The sequence below is a fragment of the Vicugna pacos genome, chromosome X, assembly GCF_048564905.1.
Source record: "Vicugna pacos chromosome X, VicPac4, whole genome shotgun sequence".
NCBI lineage: Eukaryota > Metazoa > Chordata > Mammalia > Artiodactyla > Camelidae > Vicugna > Vicugna pacos.
The window spans coordinates 36564440-36591366 of NC_133023.1; the positions used below are offsets into that span (position 1 = coordinate 36564440).

General features: G+C 41.2%; 1 protein-coding gene across 1 annotated transcript in view; it reads right to left on the reverse strand.

Moving 5' to 3' along the window:
- Positions 1–26927, reverse strand: part of EFHC2 (EF-hand domain containing 2) — a 178178-nt gene that overhangs the window by 73226 nt on the left and 78025 nt on the right. The window contains exons 4-10 of the mRNA XM_015247248.3: positions 25634–25857; positions 22520–22771; positions 18060–18173; positions 17539–17677; positions 11210–11375; positions 2978–3120; positions 347–543 (exon numbers count right to left, since the gene is read on the reverse strand). Coding sequence (XP_015102734.2) covers positions 347–543; positions 2978–3120; positions 11210–11375; positions 17539–17677; positions 18060–18173; positions 22520–22771; positions 25634–25857 — 1235 coding nt within the window. The remainder of the gene's footprint in view (positions 1–346; positions 544–2977; positions 3121–11209; positions 11376–17538; positions 17678–18059; positions 18174–22519; positions 22772–25633; positions 25858–26927) is intronic.

Below are 26927 nucleotides of genomic sequence, written 5' to 3' on the forward strand. Positions count from 1 at the left end.
TGTCTTCCTTTCCGATAGTTGCTGAATTTCTTTCTGAAAACATTGTCAGCGTCAGCAGAAAACCCAGGAAACTTGATTCAACCCTAGGCCTGCCTCCTGCCTGTGCCTGGCATCCGTGATGCTGGGCGGCGGAGAACCCAGCACGTAAACAGAGTAGACCGGGCCCTGGCCTCTGGGACGCAGGACCTGTGGCCAAGTCGTGCGGATCCATTATTCATACCCACATGTGTGAATGCACAATGTAAATGTAAAACTGGAGGCAAGAGGAAGAAGAAAAGGCCTAGAGCAAGAAAAACACAGACTGCAGAGAGGCAAGTCAAGAATTAATTATACAAAGTAAGTTCACCTTATCCGAATTCTTCTCCATGTACTTTAAGGTGTACTCATCGGCATTGAGCAAAAGAAACAGGTAGCCATTCACGTTCACTTTGGCTCCAATATACAACTCCTCAGCCTTGATGTATTCCGACAGTTCACTTTTAAAGACTTCTTGTCCAGGCTTCTTAACACGACTTCTTTTCAAGAACATCCCACCCGTAAACCCTATAGGAAAAGAGACAAATTAATGAGTCGACTCTGTTCTCCAAAGACTCAGACAACTTGCCTTCAGAGTGACTTCAGGCTCAAACACAGACCATACAACTTAGCTATGAACTCACACTGCCTACAGTACTTAAGGGAAGAGTGAGGCAGTGGGTAAAGAAATGTGACTTCCTAGGTGAGTGCGTAAAGAAAAAAAGCGGTGTGCCATTCCAGTCTCTCCTTTCCTCGCTCTACTCCCTTCCCAATCCCAACACTTAAATAAACACTTAGCAAGTACTGGCGATACATCCAGCAGCATCCTGGGAATTGGGACATCAGGAACAGCTTTAGGGCGTGTCCGAACTGTACCAGGTAGAAAATTTCTCACCTGGGCTGATTTCCACCTATTTGACACACGGATAAAATGTAAGATGCCCCATTTCTGGAAAGGACCTTACTTAATTGTTTGAAGATAACTGTGGGAGTTCCTCTCTTTTTTTCTACAGGTAAAATCTCTTTGCTTCTTTGAGCAATGCCTCATTTTTCTTACTCTCCAGAATTCTCACCATTTTATCTGCTCTTTTCTGGGCATTATTTGGTTTTTGACCTCCTGGAAAGCAGTGAGCAGAGTTGAACACGGGAGTCCAGTATCTTCCAACTGATACTGAACTGAAATCTTCAAACCTATGAATACAACCTGAGGTCAGATAAGCATTCGGGATCAGCTTCATCACACTCCTACCACGTTCAGAAACCAGCAGTGCTGGAAAGACAGAGACCTGGTAGCCAAATTGAACTGGAGTCCATCCTGGCTGTGTTGCTTGCTTGCTGGATGCTCTTTGGGAGTTATTTCATCTCTCTGAACCTCTCTGCATTCTCACTGGTAAATGGGGATAATATTTGTGGGGGGGCCATGAAGATGTGCTTCTTAGAGTGTCTGCTGTGGGGAACATAGTTGTTAGGTTCTGAATTCTATCGCCAGATTTGTGCTGAGGTCACGCTTTTCACAGGCGGCTGCCAACGCGTGACTGAGCAAGGCAGGGATACCAAGGCAGGCCCATGGTGACTTTGGCTCCAGGACTCCCAGTCAGCCTTGCCAAAGCTTTCTTAGAGGTTCACTGCAGTCTAAGACCTTCCCCTTTTGTCCTTTCCTCTGTCTTTCAGAGGAGTCCCACATGTACCGTTGTCTGCTGACTCTCTTGGCCTCTTCTGGCTCCTGCCATGTTTTCCCTCACCAGCATTTCCCCTAATAAATCTCTTGCATATTTAATCTCATCGTGGGGTTTGCCTCTTGGAGGACCTGGACTAACACAAAACTTAACCTCATAAAGGTCTGAGAAGGATAACAGTAGGTACTCCATCGGGACTGCTATTACTACTAGCAAGCCTGCAGCTGACTGCCATCACCCGTTCTGTTTTACGAATGCTGCAATGTGTTTAGCCGCATCGTCCCCATTCTAAATGCACAGAGTTGATTTTTCTTGGCCTTTAGGAGCGTGACTTTTTTATTCGTCCTTATCTGATTTCATATTTTAAGATTTGATCCATTATTCAAATCACTGTGGAGCCTTAGTTACACAAATTATTCATTATTCATTGGTGCCCTGACCGGCTCATACCAGCCTGTAAGGGCTGACTGTTAAATTTTCAGGGATTTTTGCAAGTCAGTTGTTAAACTGTTGGTTGCTTGAAATTGGCCACGGTTTCGGTATTTACATCACAGAAATTGACAAATGGTACAAGACAGGGCTTTTAAAATTTTTTAAGAGAGCCAGTTAAACAGCATACCTCTGATTATTCTTCCCAAACGTGTGTCTTCAGCACAGATAAAAGTTTTAAACATGCTGGGACAAAGAACAGAGCCCTACAGCTCCATCATTTGTAAGTCAAAATCAATGGCTCTCTTCAGCCATGGCTACCATATCAGTGCACTGCACAGGGGCACTCCCTGGGACTGGGAGCTGGAACCTTGGCAGCCTCAACAGACAGAAAAGCCAGAGGGAAATAGACTCTGAAGATTAAATTTGTTAATCTGGGATTCTTGTCTTAAGAACTAAACAAAAATTGTGTAAGTGGTACTCTCAAGAAAACAGATTTCTTCTTGTCTTGCTGGCTGTGAGTGGAACTGGCGGTAGCTGGACCATGATTTTGCAGCCCTTGGATTCCACAGAGGTGCCTTGGAGGCCACAGAGGAAGTGGGGATAGTGTCATAAGGAGGTATCCCAAGCCCCCCAGTTCTGAGCCAACCAAAACTGTTCCTCTTTTATCATTTTATATGTCTGGGCTCCCATTTAAGAGATCTTTGTAAAATGAACTTTAGTGGTTAAAATAAAAAATGAAAGCCACTATCTTAGATCATCTAGGCTATAAAAATCAGATCACAGTCCCTAACTTTCAACATGAAGAGACAGTTAACTGTTCTGAGGAAATTGCTACAAAAGGTGACGTCTCTTACCTGAATTCCTCTCTATGGGTTCAAACACTGAAATTGTGTCATCACTGAAAAAATAGGAAATAATAAACAGCCTGTCCATTTCAGCACGTTTTTTTGTAATTAGTTTTGCAAAAAACCGGAGCCTGTTGCTTATGTCGCCATAGCTAAATGGAAGAAAAATGAGGATTATAACATTATACAAGTAATCTTCCACACATTATGCATGTAACAACAACAACAAAAACCCTGCAAAAGGTATGCTCTGGTTTTTTTAAATTGAGGTATAATTGACACATAACATTAGATTAGCTTCCGGTGTACAACACAATGATTTGATATTTGTATATATTGTGAGATGATCACCACAATCAGTCTAGTTAACATCCATCACCACACCTAATTACAAAAATGTTTTTCTCATGATGGTAACTTTTAAGATCTACTCTCTTAGCAATTTTGAAATATGTACTACAGCATTATTGACTATCACCATCATGCTGTACATCACATCCCCATGACTTAAAATATTTTATAACTAGAAGTTTGCACCTTTGACCCCCTTCATCCATTTTACCCACTTCCCATCCCCCAGGTGTGCTATGGTTTTAAGACAGTAGCATAAACTCTCGGAGGCTGAAAAAGTTCAACCATCTTCTTATTAGGTCTCTAAATCTATAATGCAGAGGTATTTTCTCAGTTGATTAAAATATTACTTATCGTTTTGATATCCGGGGTAACACACTGGGAAAATGTACCCACAACAAATGTCATAAACGCACTGCTCAAATCATCTGCATGAAATGGTTGCTCCCTACTCATAAAGCTGGTCAACAATCACACCAATCGTGTCAGCAAGAAAAAATTTTAAAAATTAAAAAATTAAAAAAAGTTTTAAAAAATTACCTTTCCCCTTTCAAATGCTATATTAAATATGATAGACCTCCCCTTTCACAACACTTGTCACTCATACTGTTAAGTCGCCGTTACAAGTCTGTTTTCTGAAGGCAAGGACCACATGTTATTAATCGCTGTCTAACATAACACTTTTTACATTCTAAGTACTCAATAAATGTTTGTACAAAGTTGTTAAAAAATCTGTATAGATTGGATTTTGCACTTAGAATTCTATGCATGAATAGAATGGTCTAGTAGACTGAAGAGGAGATCAAATTCTAGAATCAAAAGTTCCCCAAATCAATTGCCTGGTCATTGAAGAAATTAATTTATGGTCTGTCAGCAGAAGCCAGTCTGTGGATACCAGCTAGTGAAAGGTGGACTGCATGGCAAATACGAAATCCTTTGGGAGGTCTTTGATAATCAAAATTGTTGTCGCAAGGAGGCACAGAGTAAAATAAACCATGTACTTTGGCCCTTCCCTGTCACAACTCTAGGTAGGGAGGTCCTTGCTTTTAGATTCTCCTATGTTCAAATTCATTCTCTCCTTTGTGGTCGCAGTGATTTAAAAAGGAACAAAAAAGCTTATTTCTGATCTGCAGAGGCAAACGGTGCTTTTCTCCACCCCTTTCTCTGACTGTCCAAGGAAGCCGGGCTGAAAGAGCATGGCACCGTGATTCCCAGCTGGAGGCCTCAAGTGAAATGGAAAGTAACAATTTGGAAGGCTAGCCCCAGGACAGCTCAAGTAAAACAGCCAGATCTCCAGAGCTATTTTCTTAGTCCCTAGTTTCCCAGGCTTCAGACAGACATCACACTGCATGGCGGAGGGGGTGGGGGGAGCCGCTATATCTTGTCAACCATATTCCCTGGTATATAATTGGATTTATAAGTAACAAACAGATTTGGTAACCCCTCTCTCATGAAAGACCCATAACTTTTACAGATGCTTCAAATATCACTGAAACAACTGAATGAGGTCTAATGTCAGGCCAAATGTATACTGCTGCAAATTTCGTTTCTTAAAACTTTTATAAATTTGTAAGTGTGTACATTAAGTATGGATTTCTCATGTTTAATACACCTTTTTGTCACCTAAGTCTAGTTTTCTAGAGAGCTTATCAATCAGGAATGTAATCTACTCAAACAAAATCTTTAGACCAGTAGTTCACAAACTTTATTGTGTATGAAAGTCACCTGGGGAGCTTGTTAAATATACGGAACCCAGAGTCCTACCCCCAGAGATATGGATTCAGTAGTTTAGCTTGCATCTCCAGAATCCTGCATTTTTAAAAAGCTCCCCAGGAGATTCTGGTGAACTTATCCCCAGAGCACACTTTGAAAAACACTTGCATGTATCTTCAGATTATTTCCTTGACTAATAAGCTAATTATTAAACTTCTCTAAACAACTCTTTTTATCACAATACTCCCAGCACTCAAAAAAACTTCAACGTTTTCCCTGCTTCCGATCATACCACCGATACTGCTCAATCTGGCTTTCTGAGCCATCAACAGTCAGGTTCAAATACATACACAGACAGCTATTTGTCATGACTACCTACAATACACACCCTAGTCAAGTCACACAGGCCACTTCATTTAGTGCCCCACACTGTGCTTGTTTCTACTTCCAGTCTTCACTTGGTGTCATCCCTTCTCCCAGGGTACACCCTCATCTTTTTCTATGCCTGCCCAGAGTCCTGTCCATCCATTTGGGCCCCCATCAGTAGAGCTCATCTTGACCATGGCTGCCCACTCAGCTGACCTCCTATTCACGCCTTCTGCACCAATTGTTATCCATGGCACCCAACTTAGCATGTATAGACTTTGTATTATTGATTGGCTTTTTTTAAAATGTGTTTCTTCCCACTGTCTCAAAACAAATGACAAATTCCCAGGTCCAGCAGCTATGTCTTAATTTTTTTCTACACACAGCCTGGAGTTATCTATAGTCACTGTCTTGAATTCTTCTCCCATTCACTCTTAAATCCATTTCCATTAGGTTTGCTCTCCCTAAACTACTCTTGTCAAGGTCAACAATGATCTCCACAAATGCCAATTCCAATGGTTCATTTTTATGTCTAACTTCACCAATCAGCAGCACTTGGTACAAACGATCACCCCTTCTTCCATGACACTCTCGCTTCACTTGGCTTCCAGGATCCTATATTCTCTTGGTTTTGCTCCTACCTCCTTGCTTGCTCCTTTTCACTCTCCTCTGCTGGTTCCTCCTTGTTTCCTCAAGCTCTTAATTTGGGGTGTCCCAGGGATAACAAGGAATAACCTGGTCACCCACTTCTCTGTGTATACTCACTCCTTTGGTGATTTCTTCTAGTCTCACGCTTTCAATACTAGCTACATGCTGATGATTTCCAAAGTTCTACCTCTAGCTCAGACCTCTCTCTCGAACCCCAGACTCATTTATCCAGTTGGCAACTCAGTATCATCACTAGATAACTAATAGACATCTCAAACTTAACTTGTTCCAAAACAACTTCTGTTCTTGCCCCAAATCTACTCTAACTACAGTCTTTTCATCTCAGTAGATGGCAACTCCATCTTCCTAGCTGGAGAAACCTTGGGAGTCGTTACCTCTTCCTTCACACATCATATCCAATCTGCCAGGAAATCCTATTGAATCAACCTTCAAAATATTTCCAGAATCTGCCATTTCTCATCACTTCCATGGCACTCGCCCAGATCGAGCCATCATAACTTCTCTTGGACTACTGCAGTAGCCTCCTGACTCATCTTTACTTCCACCATTGCCCTTTTACAGTCTACTCTCAACAATGCATCTGGAGTGATTCTTTTACTGTGTAAATCAGATCAAGTCACTCCTCTGCTCAAATCTCCCAATGGCTCCTCTCATCCCTTACAGTCAAAAGAATCCTTACAATGATCTGCAAGGCCCTATGAGATCTGATCACCCAGGACCTCTCTTAATCTGTCTATTCTGCCCATTACTCATCTTTTGTATCCATGTTGACCTCCTGCCTGCTCCCTGTGCATCCCAAGCCTGCTCCTTGCTCAGGGCCTTTACACTGACTGTTCCTTCTGCCTAGAAAATGTTTCCTCTCCTCAGTAAGGTCCATCCAGGCCATACTGTTTAAAATAGAAAATGGGTGATCCTCAGTCCCACACTCCAAGCTCCCCTTTATTCTTTTCATAGCAACTTACTACCTTCTTTATTTTTCCATAGTACTTTAATACCTTTTATATACTACAGAATGTACTTCTGTATTATCTTTATTGTTTATTTCCTGCCTTCTCCAGCTAGAATGTAAGTTCTATGAGGGCAGGGCTTTGTGTCTGCTTTGTTCACTGATGTATGCCAAGCCCCAAGATCAGTGTTTGGCACATAGCAGGTACTCATTTGTTGACTAAGAAAATGAATGGCTCACCCAGGGCTACAGACTTACTGAAAACCTTAAAGACAGCCATAATCTTATGGTTAGAAGAGGTGTGAAGGTTTATTTTTATTGAGGGGAAAAACTTTTTTAAAGGGGAAATAACTGAAGGAGACAGCAGATGGACAATATCTGAAATAAGTCAGAGGTTAAGATTAAATGAATTTTTAGATGCTATTTGATTAGGAATAACACAAGTCTGGGATAACTGTCTATTCTGTCATTCATTAAGAACTAAAAGGGTGAATGTTCATTCTATTTACTCATTTATTCATCATTCCTTCTCTTATTGGACAAAATACTGATTGAACCCAAGTATACAGCCAGCACTGCTCTAACTGTGAGAGAAGCAATAAAGCCAGTCCCTGCCCTCAAGGAGCTCTTGCTCTAGATATAAACAAGTAACTGGTCCACACTGTGTTAAGTACAGGTTCTGTGGCAAGAAAGGTGAACTCCAGGAGCCAGGCTTCCCTGGGTTCAAATCCTAGTTCAACTAAAGATTAGCTGTGTGAGCTTGGGCACATTGTATAGCCTCTCTGAGCCTCAGTTTCCTCATGTGAAGAATGGGTACAATAATAGTATCTACTTTATGAGGTTGTTTTGAGGATTAAATGAGATCGAGTATTGTAAAGTAGTTAGCACACCATAAACACAAATTGCTTTTTATTAGTAATATTATTATTAGAGGTGTGATCAGCAGAGGATTGTGAGCACATGGAGGACAAAGTAACTAATTCAGCCAGGTGCAGCAAGAAAGATATTATTACTCGGGTTCTCCCAAGTCAGACTAGACAATCTGCCCAGCAGGCCACCAGTGAATTTTTCCCCAGACAATAAAGGTCCTCATTCCATCAAAAACCTCATATGCTTGAATTTGAAACTATCTCCTCCAACGACTCACAGTAGATCACTATTAACCTCATGTAACAGTGAGCACCCAGGAAAAACTTTCAACAGCAATATACATAATCAACACATGTTACGTAGTATTGCACGTCTCAATTCACGGTTTATTTATTTGCATTTAGAAACTATTCTTTGTATGCTTTGTGAGCATCATCTTCCTTAGGTTCTCACGCTTTTAAAACCTTGGGTTATTCAAACTCATGTATAAGTCTCCAGCTGAATGTGCCAGTTTCCATGGAAACAAGGTCACTGTGTGGGAGGAGCTTGAGGGAGTTGTATTCCTGGCACAGAACGAGCAGTGGACAGAAAGAAAAGAAATTAGAGGCATTCGTGCCTCTACCACCGTCCTCCAGCCACAACAGCATGACCAGAACGTAGAATGCTGTCTACAGTCAGTGCTCTGTGGGCAAGTTGACGTGGTGCAGACAGAAAGAGAGACTAAGACAATTACCCACAAGGAACCGTTTTCCCCCTGGGTTCCAGAAGCAACATCCTAGATCATGTTTCATCTTGTTTACTTATAAGAAAAATTCCCTCTCCTTTTACAATAGGGACATTCTTCCTGCCCGCCTCCTTCGGGTGGCTGCCCTTAAAAACAGCAGTTAGTGAAAAGTAGCCACCAAAAGTCCTGCCCTCGAATCTCGCTGTAAACACTGCTCTCTCTAAGGGAACATGGAGTATGAGTTTGGGTCCCTCTTCTGTGATCAAAAGCAGTGGTTCTCAAACCCTGGTGCCCACCATGGAACCGCCCCCTGGAAGGCTTGTTAAAACACAGGACCGGGCCCCACCCCGAGAGAGTCTGCCTCTGGAGGTCAGGGGCAAGGCACAAGAATTTGTATTTCCAACCAGTATGAGGACCACAGTTTGAGCAGCATCAACTCTGCAACTTAAAGACAAAACTCCCAAGTCCTTAAAAACAAAAGGTTATTTCTTAAAAGACAAGGGACAGCATGTCACGACAAAGGTAGCCTTTTAGACGTTCTGTACAATTCTGAACATATTTTCACCATTTTTACAATTTACAGCAAAACTATCCTCTGTACCTCAAAATATTCTACCACAGCATGTGATGCCATTCAGTTTGATCAGATTCAGGATGCTGCCCTGTTCTCCTCTCCTGCTCTTACTACATGTTCCCTTTTATCATCTTCCTCCACAGGTTCTCCTGACCCATTATTTCGCTCATGCAGGGCTTCAACGTTTAGCTCACATCCTATTCAAGCATCTGCAACATTTTCCCACCACTCTCCCCCATCAGCTTCTTTCTCCACGGCCTGCTTTCCCTGCAGAAGCAAAAAACAGCCCTGAGCAGTGCCCACATCTATCTATACACATGACTCAGGGGTACATCTTTCCTCATATATCTTAGGAACACTTTGGAAAGTCCATCTTTTGAAATTATAGTCCACCATGTGAGCAATCTATGGCTACTGAATTCAACCAAACCTCTCAAAGTAAAACCACAGTAATTACCAAATAACATTCTAAAAAACACTTACAAATCACAAAAGCTACTATCCCAGGGGTAGGTAAACTGTATACAGCCTCTGGGCCCAAATACATTCCGCCACCTGCTTTTGTATGGCCTGTGAGCTAAGGATAGTCTGCACATTTTTAAAAGATTGAAAACAATCAAAAGAAGAGTATTTTGTGATATGTAAAAATTATATGAAATTCAAATGTCGATGTCTATAAACAAGTTTTACTGGAATGTAGTTACACATTTGTTTACCCACTGTGGCTGCTTTCATGCTACAACGGCAGAGCTAAGTGGTTGTGACAGAGGCCGTGTGGCCTGCAAAGCCAAAAATATTTACTATCTGACTCTTTCGGAAAAAGTTTGTTGACCTCTAATCTACACCATTTCCTAGGGACCATCTTGAGGAGAGATGTATATGGAAAGGCATATATATATGCATATACATGGAAAGGCAATATAAAATTGGGGATAAGATGGCTTGAAGGGTTTCCAGGCGACACATTAAGATAACCACTCAATGTGAGCATGTGGAGAATCGAGAACACTTCTGCTCTATTGGTGGGAATGTAAAGTGGTGTAACCACTATAGAAAACAGTATAGCGTCTCTTCAAAAAATTAAAAATAGAACTACCATATGATCCAGCAATTCTACTTATGGATATATATGCAAAAGAAATGAAAGCACTGTTCCAAAAAGATATCAGTACCCCCATGTTCACTGCAGCATTATTTGCAATAGCTAAGACAGGGAAACAATCAAAATATCCATTGACAGATAAATGGATAAAGAAACATATATATATATATATGTTTATATATCTCATACATACACACACATGCACATAACGGAGTATTATTCAACCATAAAAAGGGAAATCCTGCCATTTGAGACAACATGGATGGACCTTGAGGGCATTATGCTAAGTAAAATAAGTCAGACAAAGACAAGTATTGCATGATCTCACTTATATGTAGAATCTTAAAAAAAAAAAACCCAAACTCATAAAAATAGAGATCAGATTCATGGTTGCCAGGGGCTGGGGTGAGGAGGTTGGGGGAATTGGGTAAAGGGGATCAAGAGGTACAAACTTCCAGCTATAAGATAAATAAGTTCTGGGAACGTAACACACAACATGATGACTACAGTCAATAATACTGTATTATATATCTGAAAGTTTCTAAGAGAGTAAATCTTAGAAGTTCTCATCACAAGAAAAAAAAATTCTAACTATGTGAGGTGATGGATCTTAACTAATCTTACTGTGGTGATCATTTTTCAATATATATATATCAAAGCATCATGCTGTACATTTTAAACTTATAACTTGACAAATATTGTATGTCAATTTTTTCTCAATGAAGCTGGAAGAAAATAAATAAAATAAGCATTGAAGAACCTGTTAACACTTATATATTAATCAACTTCATTAAAAAGCTATATAACATGTCCCTGGACTTGAAGTGAGATAAATTAAGTATCATCTGTTTTGTCATGAGGACAATATTATAAACCCCGAACACATCTGGGAAAGATCAGACTCAAATAATGGTTCCCTCAAGCACCTGTCTTTTTCCATGAACTTCTTCAAGTCCCTCTGATGAGGTGTGGGCATGAGGCCTATGCAGGAGCGGAGAGAATCCTCTTCAGAACCAAAGCCGGTATAAGGTGGAAATTTCCTTTCTATTTTTGGAGGAGATGGGGCCTTGCATGAAATCGAGGTAAAGTTCTCTACAACAAAACAAAGGCAAATGAAACATCAATATTTTTTTTTTGCCCTGATTATGGCTATTTTGAAAGGTTTGTTATGTTTTCAAGACGAACATGGAGATCTTTGTGGACTATTTTAAACTCTTTCAAACAAAACACAGCGAAATCCTGTGAGGGCAGGTTTCAATCATGTTTACAGAAACCACAGAACTCACTCAATAATCGCCAATGGTTCAAAAGAAAGAAAAAAAAAAGAAACTGTCTGTGTCGAATAAGTAAACATTTATCTTTTGTCATCACATCCCCGTTTTAGAACAGTTTTTGTTTTTCCCTGATTTTTCCAATGATATGAAAATTCGAACTTGGAACTTTACACCACCCATTCCATATTTTAACCTGTAATGTAGCCCTGTGCTATCTTTAGTCAACACTCACTAATCAAATTCCTTTCCAAACAGGACTGACTTCTGACTTTTTTTTGCCTTTACCTTCCCCATCTGAGGGCACCTCCTCCTGCGCCCACTTTTTAAGCCCTCTCCCCTCCTCCAACTCAACTCCAGGCCTTGGCACTTTACTATTCAGTTAAAAAAAACAAAACAAAACTTCTCACCAGCCGCTGCTCCAGGCTGCTCTTGTTACTGGCCAAAGAAAGACTGCAACTGAACTGAAATGTGACGGAGCCACAAAACAAATAAGTAAATATAAATAAATAAATAAAACCCGAACCAAAAAAACAGAACTTTTAAAACAGCCACTGCCTACTCTCTCAATGGGAGTGGTAAGTGGTTAGTACTGTGGACTTCCTTTATTCATTTATCATCTGTGAGAAAGGAGACATGGAGAAAGAGCTGGAGACACAGCCTGGGAGCTGTGAGGTACTCCTCTCTGAGAAGCAAGTGCGTGCTCCAGAGCAGATAACACATTGCCTCAGCAGATCCCAGTCACCTGTGTGTATCCCAGCACAAATAGCAAAGATGATGCCAGGATCTTTTGTAAAACAAAACGAAACAAAGCAACAAAACAACCCACAGAATCTAATTTCTACTTTTTCCCATATGTTGAGTATCCCATAGGTGTTCCCATTTGTGACTGAATGGAGTTTTACATAAGCAAAGATTTCCTTTTCCATTGCCAAAGTTCTAACAGAAGCAAAAGTACAGGTTGACTGCATGTCTCTCTAACTGAAAATGTGCATCAATTTGTCCTCCAAGGCAACTGCAGTCTTAAAACTGAGGGATTTTTTGTCTTCATACAGATTAATCAAAAGGCTAAGGGTTTGAGGCTCTTTCTACCTCTGATTTGAAAATGTTTTCAACCTTCCCATTCCTTAGACTTCCTAACAGCCTTTGTGTGAAATCCCCGCAAGCATAATCACCAAAAGAGTATTGTTCCAGCCTAACAGAAACTGCTTACAGAAGACATACTGGCAAAGAGGATGCCATCAACTATTTCTCACTGGCTCGGGGGAAGGGGACAGCCAGACTGTTGGTATGGAAGTGACTAGGGAGCCTCTCTTACTGCTATTTTTGGGGCAATTAAAGAGAAGCTTTGGTAATAAAGAGGAAAGTTCACATCTTGGAATTAGGCAGAACTGCAGCAGACCCTATCATTGTGAACTGTTACATGAAACACACCACTAACTGGTACCTTCATTTCAGAGAAAGGACCATAGGGACGGCAGGGAGAGCGCAACGTGATTATTAGAAAATCGGGGCATGATCAGTTTCTCCTAACAGGGGACATATCCATACAACTTTATATACTAATCTAAGTAGTCTAACCAAAAGAGGACACATATTGAATCTCAAAGTAATTAAGACTGCATTCTATACCTCCCCCCACCCCAAATTACAGGTTTTATAACACAGTGTTGTTTTCTCAACTACATAATTTTTGCAACAGATTTAAGTAACAAAAGAATCAATTTAGAGCTTTCCTCTGCACCCACAGTGCCATCTAGTGTGTAAATGCCGAGAACTGTTCCACTCTACCATGCCTGATTTTTGTAACACCACAATCTTTTTTGGATATCCTGACTCAAGATCTCATTTCTCTGGGTAATTGCATATATTCACAGTGGTCTGGATTCGCACCTGAGTAAGTTTCCTGTCTCTGGTTTTCCATCAGCCCAGCATCCTGCAGGTTTCAGGTATTAACAAAAACATCTGATGAAAAAGTATACATTTTTTTTCACAAAGCATCTTCTCAAATATCTTCTTACACTGACACTCTGCTGGATCCTGAGACACAACTGTCTTTCAAACAGTTTGATTCCTCTAATTCCAGGAGATTTGTAAAAACATATATATTGAATGTCCATCCACAATTGACTAGATTCCAACAAATTTACAGAGAGGTGATAGATCTTTAAAAGGTTAAGTCTTAATACTCCTTCCCAGTGATTTACTATTCACCATCTCAGTTGGAAACGATGCTGGGAAAAGCCTTTAATTATCTCAATGTTCATCTCTGATGTTCTAGCAACGCAGATATGAACCCAGGTTTCAGGAGGCCTGAAGCTTATATAATTTGGGAGAAGCTCTTCAAGACCAAGAATGCCAAATAATTAAGACAAAATGAGGCCCAGGGCCTTGGAATTGGGGCCCCTGCAAAGAAAGAACCCTAGAGCTTAAGCTTAATTAACTTTAAGGTAAATCCACCTCTGCTTGTACCCAATACCCAGGTCAAATGAGTTTGGTGGGATGTTCATTTTGGGGTCAAATAATTAGTGAATCACATCATTTTCTAGCTATAGCTAGAAACCCCTTAGAAATCATCCATCCCCTTAGAAATCCCATTAGAAATCTAATCCTCAACCCTCTTTACTTCATAGGAGAGGTTAAAAAAAAAAAAAAAAGAAAAGGCCAAATTGTTAGGTCCATCAAGGCCATGTGGTGAGACCAGAAGCAAATTCTACCCCTGTCCCTGCACCGTTGGATGGCTGATTTGCTCAAATGATCATTAAACTCTCATCTTGGATGCCCTGCTGCTTCTAGTTCAGAGAGGGCCAGAAATGACTCTACAAAATTAGAGGTGCTTTAAGTTTCTTGCTCATCCTTAATGTCAGTACAGCCTAATAAGTATTCAAAGACAATGGGAATGAATGGTCTTGTTACTAGTTTGGGTGTCTCAGCCACTAAGAATCGATGCTAAGTCCTCTTACAGACAAAGAATAACCTAAGACAGGAATTCTAGGTAAGAATGGTTTACATTCAAATCCCTGTCCCTTCAGTGAAAGAAACACCTGCTAGAGCCCCTGGAGCCTTTTCCAACCTTCATGCTACAGGAAAGTCCAACAGGCCTCCATCTGCCAGTCCGCACTCATGCACGTGAAATAATGAGGGAGTGACACGCTCGAGCCCAGCAGGCCAGCTGGGGCTAGCGGGATAGCCAGGCTGCCTACGGGGGGAGTCACACTGGATTGTTTTGTGGAAGAACTGACCTCCTCTTTAGAATCCTGAGATGCACAAAAGAATCTCATCTTTTTAGGAGTCAGACTGGGTTTTACACGGGGCTACATAGATCTCTTGGAATTCTATCAAGCTCTCTGCTTCTCCATAAATAGAAAGCTTACTCATGCACCTTTCTTGGGACCAGAGCCAACTCCTTCTCTTAGCCCGTCTGCCACTTTTTTCTCCCCCAAAACATGTTGGGGCATTAGGTAAGGGAAGGTACTAAAGCACCAAGGCTGCACACTGCATTCGAAATCGCCCCCTGGCTTCCTCTCGGGGAGGGCTTTTGCCGTGTGGTTGGCAGCTGTCGGCTCCTTCCTGTGGTGCTGCAGAGTGGAGACGCCAGGTATTCTGCCGACCACAGTCACTGACAAGGAACGAAACGTGACTACAATGATTGCCAGGACTTTGTCCTGGTTTGGGCTTCAAGGATACCGAAATATAATGTATAAAATGTAGTCAGTCTTACGAATTTTTAGAACCAGATGAATTACAAACAAAATTAAAATGTCAGAACTACCTAAGTAACACGAAGTGTAATAATTTAACATTACCAAAAAGTCAGAAAAAGTAAATGTGAAGATTCACTCCCATCCTCCCTGAATCATGGATATAATTTCCAGTCGTTAGCTACATTAAGTAAACTGTTGTTACTCAAGAAATGTTGTGTAATTATAGTGTCTGTTAAATGGGATATTTTAATATATGTTATGAGAAATATAAAAAGTCAGCATGACCATAAAATGCATCATAATTTTGCATTTGCATAATTTTCTGTTTAAATGCATAATGCTCATGTTATATCAGCTTTACAGGCACACATGACTTTTTTTTCTATATAATACAGTAAGTCTATAGGGTGAACAAAAGAAGTGAGCAGGAAGAAATTAAGCACTAGAGCTCAACTGAAGGGACCACAAGGCACCTGAAGCTGACACATTTGCCGAGGACCACTAGATCTAGAGCGCACCAGTGAATTTACTCTGCCTCTGAAAGCCCCCTACAAACCCAGGGAGTGACTAGCAATGTACCATGTCTCTCCCGCACTATGTTTATTTTCCCACGTGCAAACTTTATATTCTCAAAATCAAGCTGACAGACAAATATCAACCAAATGTTGGACTTAATATTTAAAGGATCATATGATATTTTGGAACCTTTATCACATCCTTTGTATTAGGGTCACCTTTCAGTAGGACACAGGTAAATGTTTCAGTGACTTACTATACATATACAACTATATATTATATAATATATACATATATTCTCTGCTCATTATATATATATATAATTTTTTTCAAATTTTCAAGTCTACACTGAAGACTTGTTGATTCTAAACAGGCATTTACATTTATTAAAGACCAAATTATCCTTCCAAACCATCTAACGGTCACTGGCAGCTTCTCTACAGCAGCCACCACCTGCACAGTCCTGGCTGCCTTTGCCCTCAGCCCCAAAAACAAATATGCCCAACGGTGTCCACTAAAGAGGACTAATTTTAGGAAATAATACAAGAAGAGGCTACCAATTTGGCCCCGTGGGCCCACACATTTGGACTAAGCTGGCATGCAGAGGTGGTGGAACTAATTCTCTTAATGAACCGAAGAGTGACACAAAGTCTTTTTTATTTCAACCCCTTTGTGTGCTCTGTGTGCCTTCTCCCACAATATAGATTCCCAGGAGGCCAGGAATACTATGCAGTAGGGACACCGAGACACGTAAGGTGAGCCTCGTCTCATCCCAGAGACAAAGCACCTTGTCTTCTAGGAGGCTGTGATCACTTAGGGAAGTGTGTTCATATGAATATTCCAAGGTTCAGAGAGGACTATGGGAGTCAGTCTCCCACACCCGAGCTCTAAATCCCAATCTGGGAGGTCAGCGACTTGCACCATCCCCTCTTAGCCAAGTACTGGCAGGCACCTGGAGTCTGGGGCAGAGAGCCGAGGAGGAGGGCAGAGCTGGCTGGCAGGTTTCACAAACGGAGGGGTTTGTTTTTCAGGTTTCACATCAGATCCTCCAGCTGCTTCAACGACTCATAACACCGTGTAACATAACTGTAGGTCTCTGCTCCCCTTCCAGCCTAGAAAGTCCTCACACAGCTCCATAACTCCTAAGTCTACTGCAATGACCTGTGTCCAGTAGCTGCTGAATAGATCACCGGTTTTCATTCTGAACTGGACTAACCTGATCTGAATGGAATTGACAGCTAAGCAGAGAGAAGCTGGAAACCTGGCTGAGCCTCACCAGGAAAGGTTGAGCAAACTGGCACCAGAGAATCCCCCAAGAGAACTCAAATAAGTATATCCACCGTGGTAAGCAAGAATTCAGTGAAAAGAAAAGCATTTAGATTTCCATTTCAATGGCTTGACCAAAGCATGTACCCATACTCTAGTGAGGCAGAGAGCTACCAAGGAAAATGGAAGCCTTTGGCATCAGGCGGACAAGTTCAAGTCTTGACTCACCCTTTACTTGCTGAGTGACCTTTGACAAGTAAGCCCCTTTGAAGCCATGGTTTCCTCACCTCTAAAGTGGGGATAATGAGCCTACCCTTCTAGAGTTGTTTGTCAGGAATAAATAAGACAATAAATGCCCGGTAGTTAGCAAATAACTCAATAAATGGTAACTCTTATGAGCTTAGCATCTGAAACTCAAAAAAGCACAATCAATCCTAACTAGGGAACAAAGATCTAAGTTTTAAATGTTACTTTCTAATTGACAGATGTATCACTTACCAATTCCATATTTAGTCTTATAATAAGTCTTCGTGAATTTGTCACAGTCACAGAGGAGCACTTTCCTTCCCCACACGTTGATGGTGGTTCCTATGGACAGGTCACTATCTTTGTAAAACTCTTGCTCTAATTTTTCTGGCTAAGAAAACAAAAGAACATGACATTGGCACCAGAGACCCTCCAGAGACCTTGGCACTCCCTCCCAAAGGAAAAAAGATAATTAACAAAAAATTATATCATTTATAAGCAAATTTCTTAAATCAAAAGACAACCACTCAATATTAACATTTTAAAACATTCTTTAAGCTACATAGTGCTACCAAATGGCAATTCAATGTGTATATTTATATGTGCACTTGAGCATGTTTATTACTGATAAACAGCAGTATCACACACACATTTACACATTCATTGATTTCATTCACAATCAATCTCCCAGGAGAAGGATATGTAACTCACCCTCCTTTCTAGGTTCCAGGGAAGTCACATTGGCAACAGTAATAAAATGTGAGGGTCCTTACCTTGTATTTATCCAGCAGGTATCTGTACACTCGGTTCACTGAATAGCCACCATACATATTGAGAACTGTTTGATCTGCTAACTGGCCTGGTTGATAGACTCCAGGGGGGCCATACTGGAAGATAAAAACCAAGTCAAGATGTGGGGGATGACCGTTAAACACAAGCATTGTCCTAGACACAGCAATGAGGCAACAGAGAGAAAAAAAGGGGATCCAAATTGGAAAAGAAGAGGTAAAATTGTCAATATATGCAGATGACATGATACTATACATAGAAAACTCTAAAAGGTCCACCCAAAAACTACTAGAACTAATCAAAGAATTCAGTAAGGTAGCAGGTTACAAGAATAATGTACAAAAATCAGTTACATTTCTTTACACTAACGATGAGTCAACAGGAAAAGAAAGTAAAGAAACAATCCCCTTTAAAATAGCACCCAAAGTAATAAAATACCTAGGAATAAATCTAACCAGGGAGGTGAAAGACTCATATACAGGAAACTATAAACCACTGATTAAGGAAATTAAAGAAGACTTTAAAAAATGGAAAGATATCCCATGTTCCTGGATTGGAAGAATCAATATTGTTAAAATGGTCACGCTGCCCAAGGCAATCTACAGATTTAATGCAATCCCTATGAAATTACCCAGGACGTATTTCACAGAACTAGAACAAATCATAATAAAATTTATATGGAACCATCAAAGACCTAGAATTGCCAAAGCATTACTGAAGAAAACGAAAGAGGCTGGAGGAATAACTCTCCCAGACTTCAGACAATACTATAGAGCTACAGTCATCAAGACAGCATGGTATTGGTACCAAAACAGACATACAGACCAATGGAACAGAACAGAGAGCCCAGAAATGAACCCACAAACTTTTGGTCAACTAATCTTCGACAAAGGAGGCAAGAATATACACTGGAATAAAGATAATCTCTTCAGGAAATGGTGTTGGGAAAACTGGACAGCAGCATGTAAATCAAATGAAGCTAGAATACTCCCTTACACCATACACAAAAATAAACTCAAAATGGATCAAAGACTTAAACATAAAACAAAATACAATAAACCTCCTAGAAGAAAACATAGGCAAAACATTATCTCACATACATCTCAAAAATGTTCTCCTAGGGCAGTCTACCCAAGCAATAGATGTAAAAGCAAAAATAAACAAATGGGACCTAATGAAACTTACAAACTTCTGCACAGCAAAGGAAACCATAAGCAAAACAAAATGACAACCTACGGAGTGGGAGAAAATTTTTGCCAAGGATGAAACTGACAAAGGCTTGATCTCCAGAATATATAAGCAGCTCATATGACTTAATAAGAAAAAAAAACAAACAACCCAATAACAAAATGGGCAGAAGACCTAAACAAGCAATTCTCCAAGGAAGACATACAAGTGAAAAAATGCTCAATATCACTAATCATCAGAGAATGCAAATCAAAACTACAATGAGGTATCACCTCACACCAGTCGGAATGGCCATCATTCAAAAGTCCACAAATGACAAATGCTAGAGAGGCTGCGAAGAAAAAGGAACCCTCCTACACTGCAGTTTGGTGCAGCCACTGTGGAAAACAGTATGGAGATTCCTCAAAAGACTAGGAATAGACTTACCATATGACCCAGGAATCCCATTCCTGGGCATATATCCAGAAGGAACCCTACTTCAAAAAGACACCTGCACCCCAATGTTCATAGCAGCACTATTTATGAGAGCCAAGACATGGAAACAGCCTAAATGTCCATCAATAGATGACTGGATAAAGAAGAGGTGGTATATTTATACAATGGAATAGTATTCAGCCATAAAAATGGCAACATAATGACATTTGTAGCAACATGGATGTCCCTGGAGAATGTCATTCTAAGTGAAGCCAGAAAAAGAAAGAAAAATACCATATGAGATTGCTCTATGTGGAATCTAAAAAAAAAAAAAAAAGAACATAAATACAAAACAGAAACAGACTCACAGAGATAGAACAGAAACTTGTGGTTGCCAGTGGGGAGGGGGGTGGGAAGGGACAGACTGGGAGTTCAAAATTTGTAGATACTGACAGGTATATGTAGAATAGATAAACAAGATTATACTGTATAGCACAGGGAAATATATACAAGATCTTTTGGTAGCTCACAGTGAAAAAGAATGTGACAACGAATACATGTGTATTCATGTATAACTGAAAAATTGTGCTCTACACTGGAAACTGACACAACATTGTAAACTGACTATAACTCAATAAAAAAAAGTGAAAAACAAAACAAAAAAAACAAAAAAACCACAAACATGGTCCTGCTGAGGAGCACACGTGGTAAGAGGCACCATATAGTTCTTCTCTGCCATCTCAAGGACAGGCTGCATACTCCAGCCACCTTTCCCCATGCTTCCTCACCCCTTGTGGGCTGGTCTACATTCCACCCATCTTTCAAGGCCCTGATAAAGCCCCATCTTTTCCCCTGACCTCTCCCATCCTACTGGCCTATCCCCAGTCCAAACTTCCATAGCACCTACTGCTGGGTTCAACCACTTACGGTGGTTCTCCAATTGCCTCATCAGCAAGTCACCTTTTCTCTTCACTAAGCTACAAAACTACAAAACACCCTGAGGAAGACACCCTACCCTGCCTTTTTCCCTTTACTCACTTAGCACCCTGCCTGCTCCTGAGCAAGGAAGCACTTGCTGGCAGAGAGAGGCGGTGTGGTGAGGTAGCCGGGACCATGGGGTGCAGTCGGCCTCTAACACAAACTGTGGCCTGGAGCAGGCCAGGCCACTCCTCAGTTCCACATGCACTGAGGTGGTCCAGGCAGGAAATATCTTAACTAACTTATATAAACCGATAGTGACTGGTTTATTCCATACAGATGAGAAATCAAAATCGTCCCTGATATGTGTGATGTAAAATCTAAGTCTAAATGTGTGAACTTATGATGTATGGAGTACAAGTAAGCCGTGTCACATAGAAAAATAGTACATTTGGGCGCAAACTCTCCCTTCGCCACTTCCTAGCTGCAGGACTTGGGGCTAGGAATTTATCTTCTCAGTTATTTCATCTAACCTCAACAACAGTACTCTTTGGCTTTCTCAAAGGATGCTGTGTCAAGGGAACACCCACTGCTACTGTATCTCTCCCCCATGAGAATGGGAGCTCCATGAAGCAGGACTCACTCTATTCTCCTTCTTACTGTAACCCCAGAGCAGGCACACAGTTCACACTCAACAGACATTTGTTGAATGCATGAATAAATGAAGCAACTGATGTCAGGGAATGCCGCAAATGTCAGGTGTGCCATTATTATTTTCTACTCAGTTTTCAAAGCCATTCTAAAAACAGGCTCCCCTGGCACCTCCTGGCCACTCGCTGTGAATACCCCAGGGTTCACTCTGGGACAAATCCTGCCCCACCCCCTGCAAGCAAGCGACATAGCAGGACTTCTGGCAGTAGCCTCAGAGAATCTGGGAGAGTCTCCTGCGATAACCAAATAACCAGGGGTGGTTTGCCTCAGAAATGAGCATTACAGTAATCTTACCAGTAGCACTAAGAATTAAGTTGAAAAATACTTGATCCAAATAAGAAACAAAATACTGCATAGAGCCGGAAATAGGCCTTGATGTTTTCACACGTCCTCAGAGGTGTCTACAGGTCTTTTGATAGTGCTTTTTACTATATTATTTCACTCAATCTTTATAGTCACCTCAGGAGGGAAGCCTAGTTAATTGCATTTTGGAGATAGGGAAATATGCTCAGAGAGGTTAATGGCTTGCCCAAGGTCACACAGCTATTCAGTGGCAGACCCACAATTCTAACCCAGGCCTTCTGTCTCTGTGCTGTTTCTGCCATACACAAGTTACATTAGCTCTCTAATAGCCATAAATATGTGTAGAATCAGTCTGACACCTCTTTTTAAATAGTAAAATGCAAAAGCTATCACTGTTGCTAGCCAGTGGCTAGTTGGTGACTAGTGGCTACCCTCAGAAGACTCCCTCCTGCGTGTATACTTGTGTGTGCACATGCCCGTGCATGTCTTTGTGCATGCATTATGTGTGTATTCACAACCCAGACCAATAGGCTGGGGTCTCCTCAGTAGGCTACAGAGGCCAGTGCCCTGCCCAAGGCCACGAGCAGTTCTTAACCAGAGAGTCATTTACCTTCATAAGGCTCACTGTGAACTAAATGATGAAAAGGTAGTTCTCTTGCATTTGGCTTTTTTCCTTTACTTGCCTTAAGCTCTGAATACTCCAATTCCAATTTGTCATATCCTCTGTATTACTTTCATAGATGTATATTAATAGAGGGCACAAAATGGAAGCTTTCTAAACACTTGCACTACTACATGGTAACCTGTCATCACGCAGTCATAACACATGACATTCCAGACAGTGAGTGACCTGAGTCTTTAGCCCACTCGGAAAGCAAACTCGGAAAGCGGTCCTCTGCCCATCGCTCACCTTAGGTAGCTTTCTCCTCTGGAGGAACACTGTCACAGGATCTCTTCCTGAGTTATGTGGCAACGTTTCTCTGATTTCGATAGTATCATCAGACAGAAAGTAAAGCAGGGTGAGTTCTCTACGGTCCCCGAACATTGAGCCTGAGTCATCCCACAGGCAGAAGAAACGCAGAACCTTCCTATCATAGTTGAGGAACTGTTTCCGAGTGTCGAAGGACTCGTAGGGACGTAAGGGCTCCACGCAATCCAGCGTCTGCAGATGGAGAAAAGGTCAGTGATAGTTGAGATTTTCCATAGTCATTTCTGGGATGCAAGCAGTAAAGGAACATAAAGATATCTTAGGTATCTCTTCCATAGACTACTCTGTGGTCTTTTTAAAATTTCAACTAACAACATACATGATACGCATATGTAATCAGTTTCAACCTTAGAAATACAGACAATCAAGTATCAGGAAGCTTTGCATTAAACATTATTTTAATATGCTAAAAAATACCTCTATAATTTTTTGGAAACTGACTTTTCTCAAAGACTTAAAATTCTTGTTGAAGAACAGATGAAACTAATATATGGTGACAGAAATGAGAATAGTTACTGCCTCTGGGTAGAGGATTGATCGGAAAGGGGGACAAGAGGGCTCTCTGGGGTGATGGAAATATTCTCTATCTTGATTTTCATGTTGTTTACTAAATTGCATGCATTTTTCAAATCTGGTCTATGTGTAGGCTTTTAAGATGTATACATCTGACTCTACGTTAATTATATTTCAACCAAAAAATTCTTTTCACTGATAATTCCTATCTACCTATCCTTCTTAACTCACCCAAAGATTTTTTAAAGGGAAAAGGGAAGAAATATATTCAAGGTTTTATTTTGCTCAAAAGCTTTACAGATATTGAGGAACTCAAATGCCATGGAGAGCTTCCCAATCAGCACAGAACCACTGCCAGGGCTCCATACCCCAACCCAGGAACCACTGCCTCTGCAGTCTTCTTGGCACAACTCTTCCCTATCCTCATATTCTCAGACCTGCTTTGGAGCAAAACTGCCCCTCCTCTATCTCATGTGGCCTCACGCAGTCGTTATAAAAGGAAGTGCTCACTACCACGGAAGATGTAGCCCCATGTCGGGTTTTGTAATCTTACTTGTAAATTCTCAAAATTGTGTCTCTGTCCAGGGCAGTCTAGGTGCAGACTTATCCCCAGACAGTGGGGGAGACATCATGGCCTTCCAGAAACTCTTCAGTCCCATCCTTGATATCTACATGAAATTATGGGATCTCTATTTTCAGCCATTGAAAAAGGTTTCTTTGGCAATGATAAGGCCTCTAAGAAATGCAATATTGACCATATACCATTGGGGCTTTTTTTCAGTTCAAGTTAAATTGTTTAATTTTAACTTTACATTTCAAGGCAGCAAACACTGGAGAAGTAAATGCACAAAAGTCAATATAAAAGCCTCTTATTAAACTCCTAATTTTCCACAGATTTCTATATTTATTGAAGAGCTTTCTCTCTGAGGGAATAAATGCTAAAATGATTCTCCTAATCTGAAAGGAAACTATTTAAAACATTTCTTGACTGTTCTTGGGAATTATTCTTGATTCCCGGAACAAAAGATTTTTTTTTCTTTATGAACCTATGAAATCACAGAGCGTTCTATGTATTTCATATAGTGCATCATCATTCACTATCACTGTCATATAATACCAAGTGTCAATGAAGAGCGTAGCTAGATGCAAAGAGTCGTAATTTATACAGATTCACTTCTTTTAGGTTCTCTCTGCTGGTTCTAAAGACTTTGTATTTATGGAGTCCCTTTCATCTAGGGCATTTAGAAAAAAAAAATTAAAATGAAGCCAGGCCATAAATCTCCTTGCACACCAATACACACAAGTTTAATGACACAGGGATTTCACCTTGGATAGTCCAGGATCAACAATATATATGTATTTCTCAGGAGGGCTGCATGCCTACAACATTGAAGGACAATTCTGCTGGGGCTAGGAGGCACGAAGAGATGAATGATCCTACATGCAGCTTTTAACAAGAGATCAAAGCAGAATCAAAGGAGAATTTTATTCTAAATTTTATATTATCTTTCTGCAAAGAAATTAATTACAAGATTTAGAAACAATCAAAATGAGACTAAATTAATCTATAGGGATACAAATGAGAACAGTGTTTATCCCTGGATGGGGAGAAGGATAGATTGGAAAAAGGCAGGCGGGAACTCTATGGGGGAATGGAAATATTCAATATTATGGTTCTGGTTGTGGATTACATGGGTGCATGCATTTGTTCAGACCCATCAAGCTGTATACTTAATTTCTGTGTATTTTACTGTATATAATCATACTTCAATAAAAAGAGAAAAGAGAAACAAATGATAATGATGAAAAATCATGGCAAGAAGCAAGAGATTAGAGCAACTCCCAGCAAGAAGACGGGTGTGTATGTGACCTTCCACATGACACTTGCCCTTCTGGGGCAATGCCCGTCAGAGTCTCCTTGTAAAACATAAAATTTGGGCATTTGGAAAGACTACACTACTGCTATTAATTGGGATCAGACTTTGAAGACAGCATCTTGTCATCATGGAGGTACACCGGAATCATGGCCCTTCTCGCTCTGGAACATCTCTGCATCTGATATCACCATAAAGGGAGTTGGGAGTCCCCAGAAAGAAAAAAAAAAGGTGCACCCAAAGCGTGGTTCAGCAAATCAGGAGCACAGAAGCAAAGATTTTCCCAGAATCAGGCAACTAAAATAGGAAAAGAAAAGCCAGGTAAGTGGGCTCCACTCTTACACTGTCAGTGACCACAAAACCAATCATGGGCTCTTAGAAACTATCCCATGTGGGCGGCTCACTGAAGACTCCTACTGCCTGGAAGGGAGGCTCTCCACGGAGACAAGTGGGGATGAGGGCAGACAGTGAGTCCTGCACCGAAGCCACCACCCAGCCTTCCCTCTAGCCCCAAGGAAAACAGGACAATCCCAGGGACCATGGCCCCCCAAGTCCTTTCACTTCTGCGTCAGGACTACCAATATCCTTCAGTGACACTCCGCAGGGATTCTCATCCTGAAGACAATAACTCATGGACAGGTCAACCTACCTCTCTCCGTAACTTCAGGTAAGGATCTTCTGGACATTGTCGCGGCGGGTTTACTTTGACTCCTATTTTCTTCAGAAAGTTTTTTGTGAATGTATCACAGTCATAAATCTTGAATGTCCGGCCATAAAAGACAACGTCTATGCCGACATTGAAATGATACACAGTATAAAACTGATCCTTATCCGGAGGTGGGAGAGAAATCCGGTGACGCCGGATAGAAGTTCCTAGGGTGTGAAATAAAACACAATTGTTTCATCGTGTGGATAACCAGAAAGAGATCCCAGAACATCTTTCTAATAACCCTGAAGCCTTTCCCACCTCAGTGAAGTGGGCAAAGGGCTGGTTCTTGGAGGCAGTGGCATCAGCATGTTCAAACTCTGAGGGTGCCAGAGAGGGCTGAGACGACTGAGGCCCAGAGTTATTTGATCAGCCCTGCATGTTGTTAAAGAGTTGCCCAAGTGGTGCTAGGGAAGAACTTTCATAAACCATAAAGGCTAGGGCAGGAGGGAAGGTGGAAGGGGGATAAACAAGAGTAACCTAATGTACCAGACACTGCCATCATGTCTTTTCCCAAAACCAGCCCGCTCGCTTTCACCCATTAGCACTCAAAGTGAGCACACTAAACAAGGAACTAAGGCCCCAAAGCAGAGTGCTCACAGAAGTGCACTCACTCGGTTGAAAAAAATCAGCTAATAAACTTCACTATGGTAGATGCCAACACCATGATTTACAGCATCTATAAGCACGAATGATTTAATGCTGCTTTGAAGCTTCTTGGAGTCTTCTTTCCTCTGCAAAACTCTTCTCCCTCCTTCCTCTATAGCTTGTGTCTGCCTCCACCCAACCACCCCCACAAAGTGAGGATAATCAGAGGCATCAGTTTTAGCCCGTGCTCTGGGCTAAAGGTTCTGGATCTCATCCCATTTTCTACTTCTAGCCCTATAGTGCCCACTCACTTCTCTTGAGAACATGGACCCAGGGTCCCCAAGTATCCACAGATGGTAATTAGCCATCCCTAACTAGATGAGTGTACCAACCAACTACACCACATCATACCAGCCAACTTACCCAAACACTGCTGAACCCTGTTATCAAGAATTGTTCAGGGTTTGAGATTTTATCCTACATGTAAGCTAACAAGTTCACCTGCCAGTTTCACGGATGCTGGCAGAACACATGAGATGCTTTGGTTAGAGGCAAAGGGCAGTTTATCACTCACAGTAAACAGTAGACAGAACATCAGCATTTTTGTACCAGTTTCCTGAGCCCCAATTCCCACAGGGTGACACAAGGG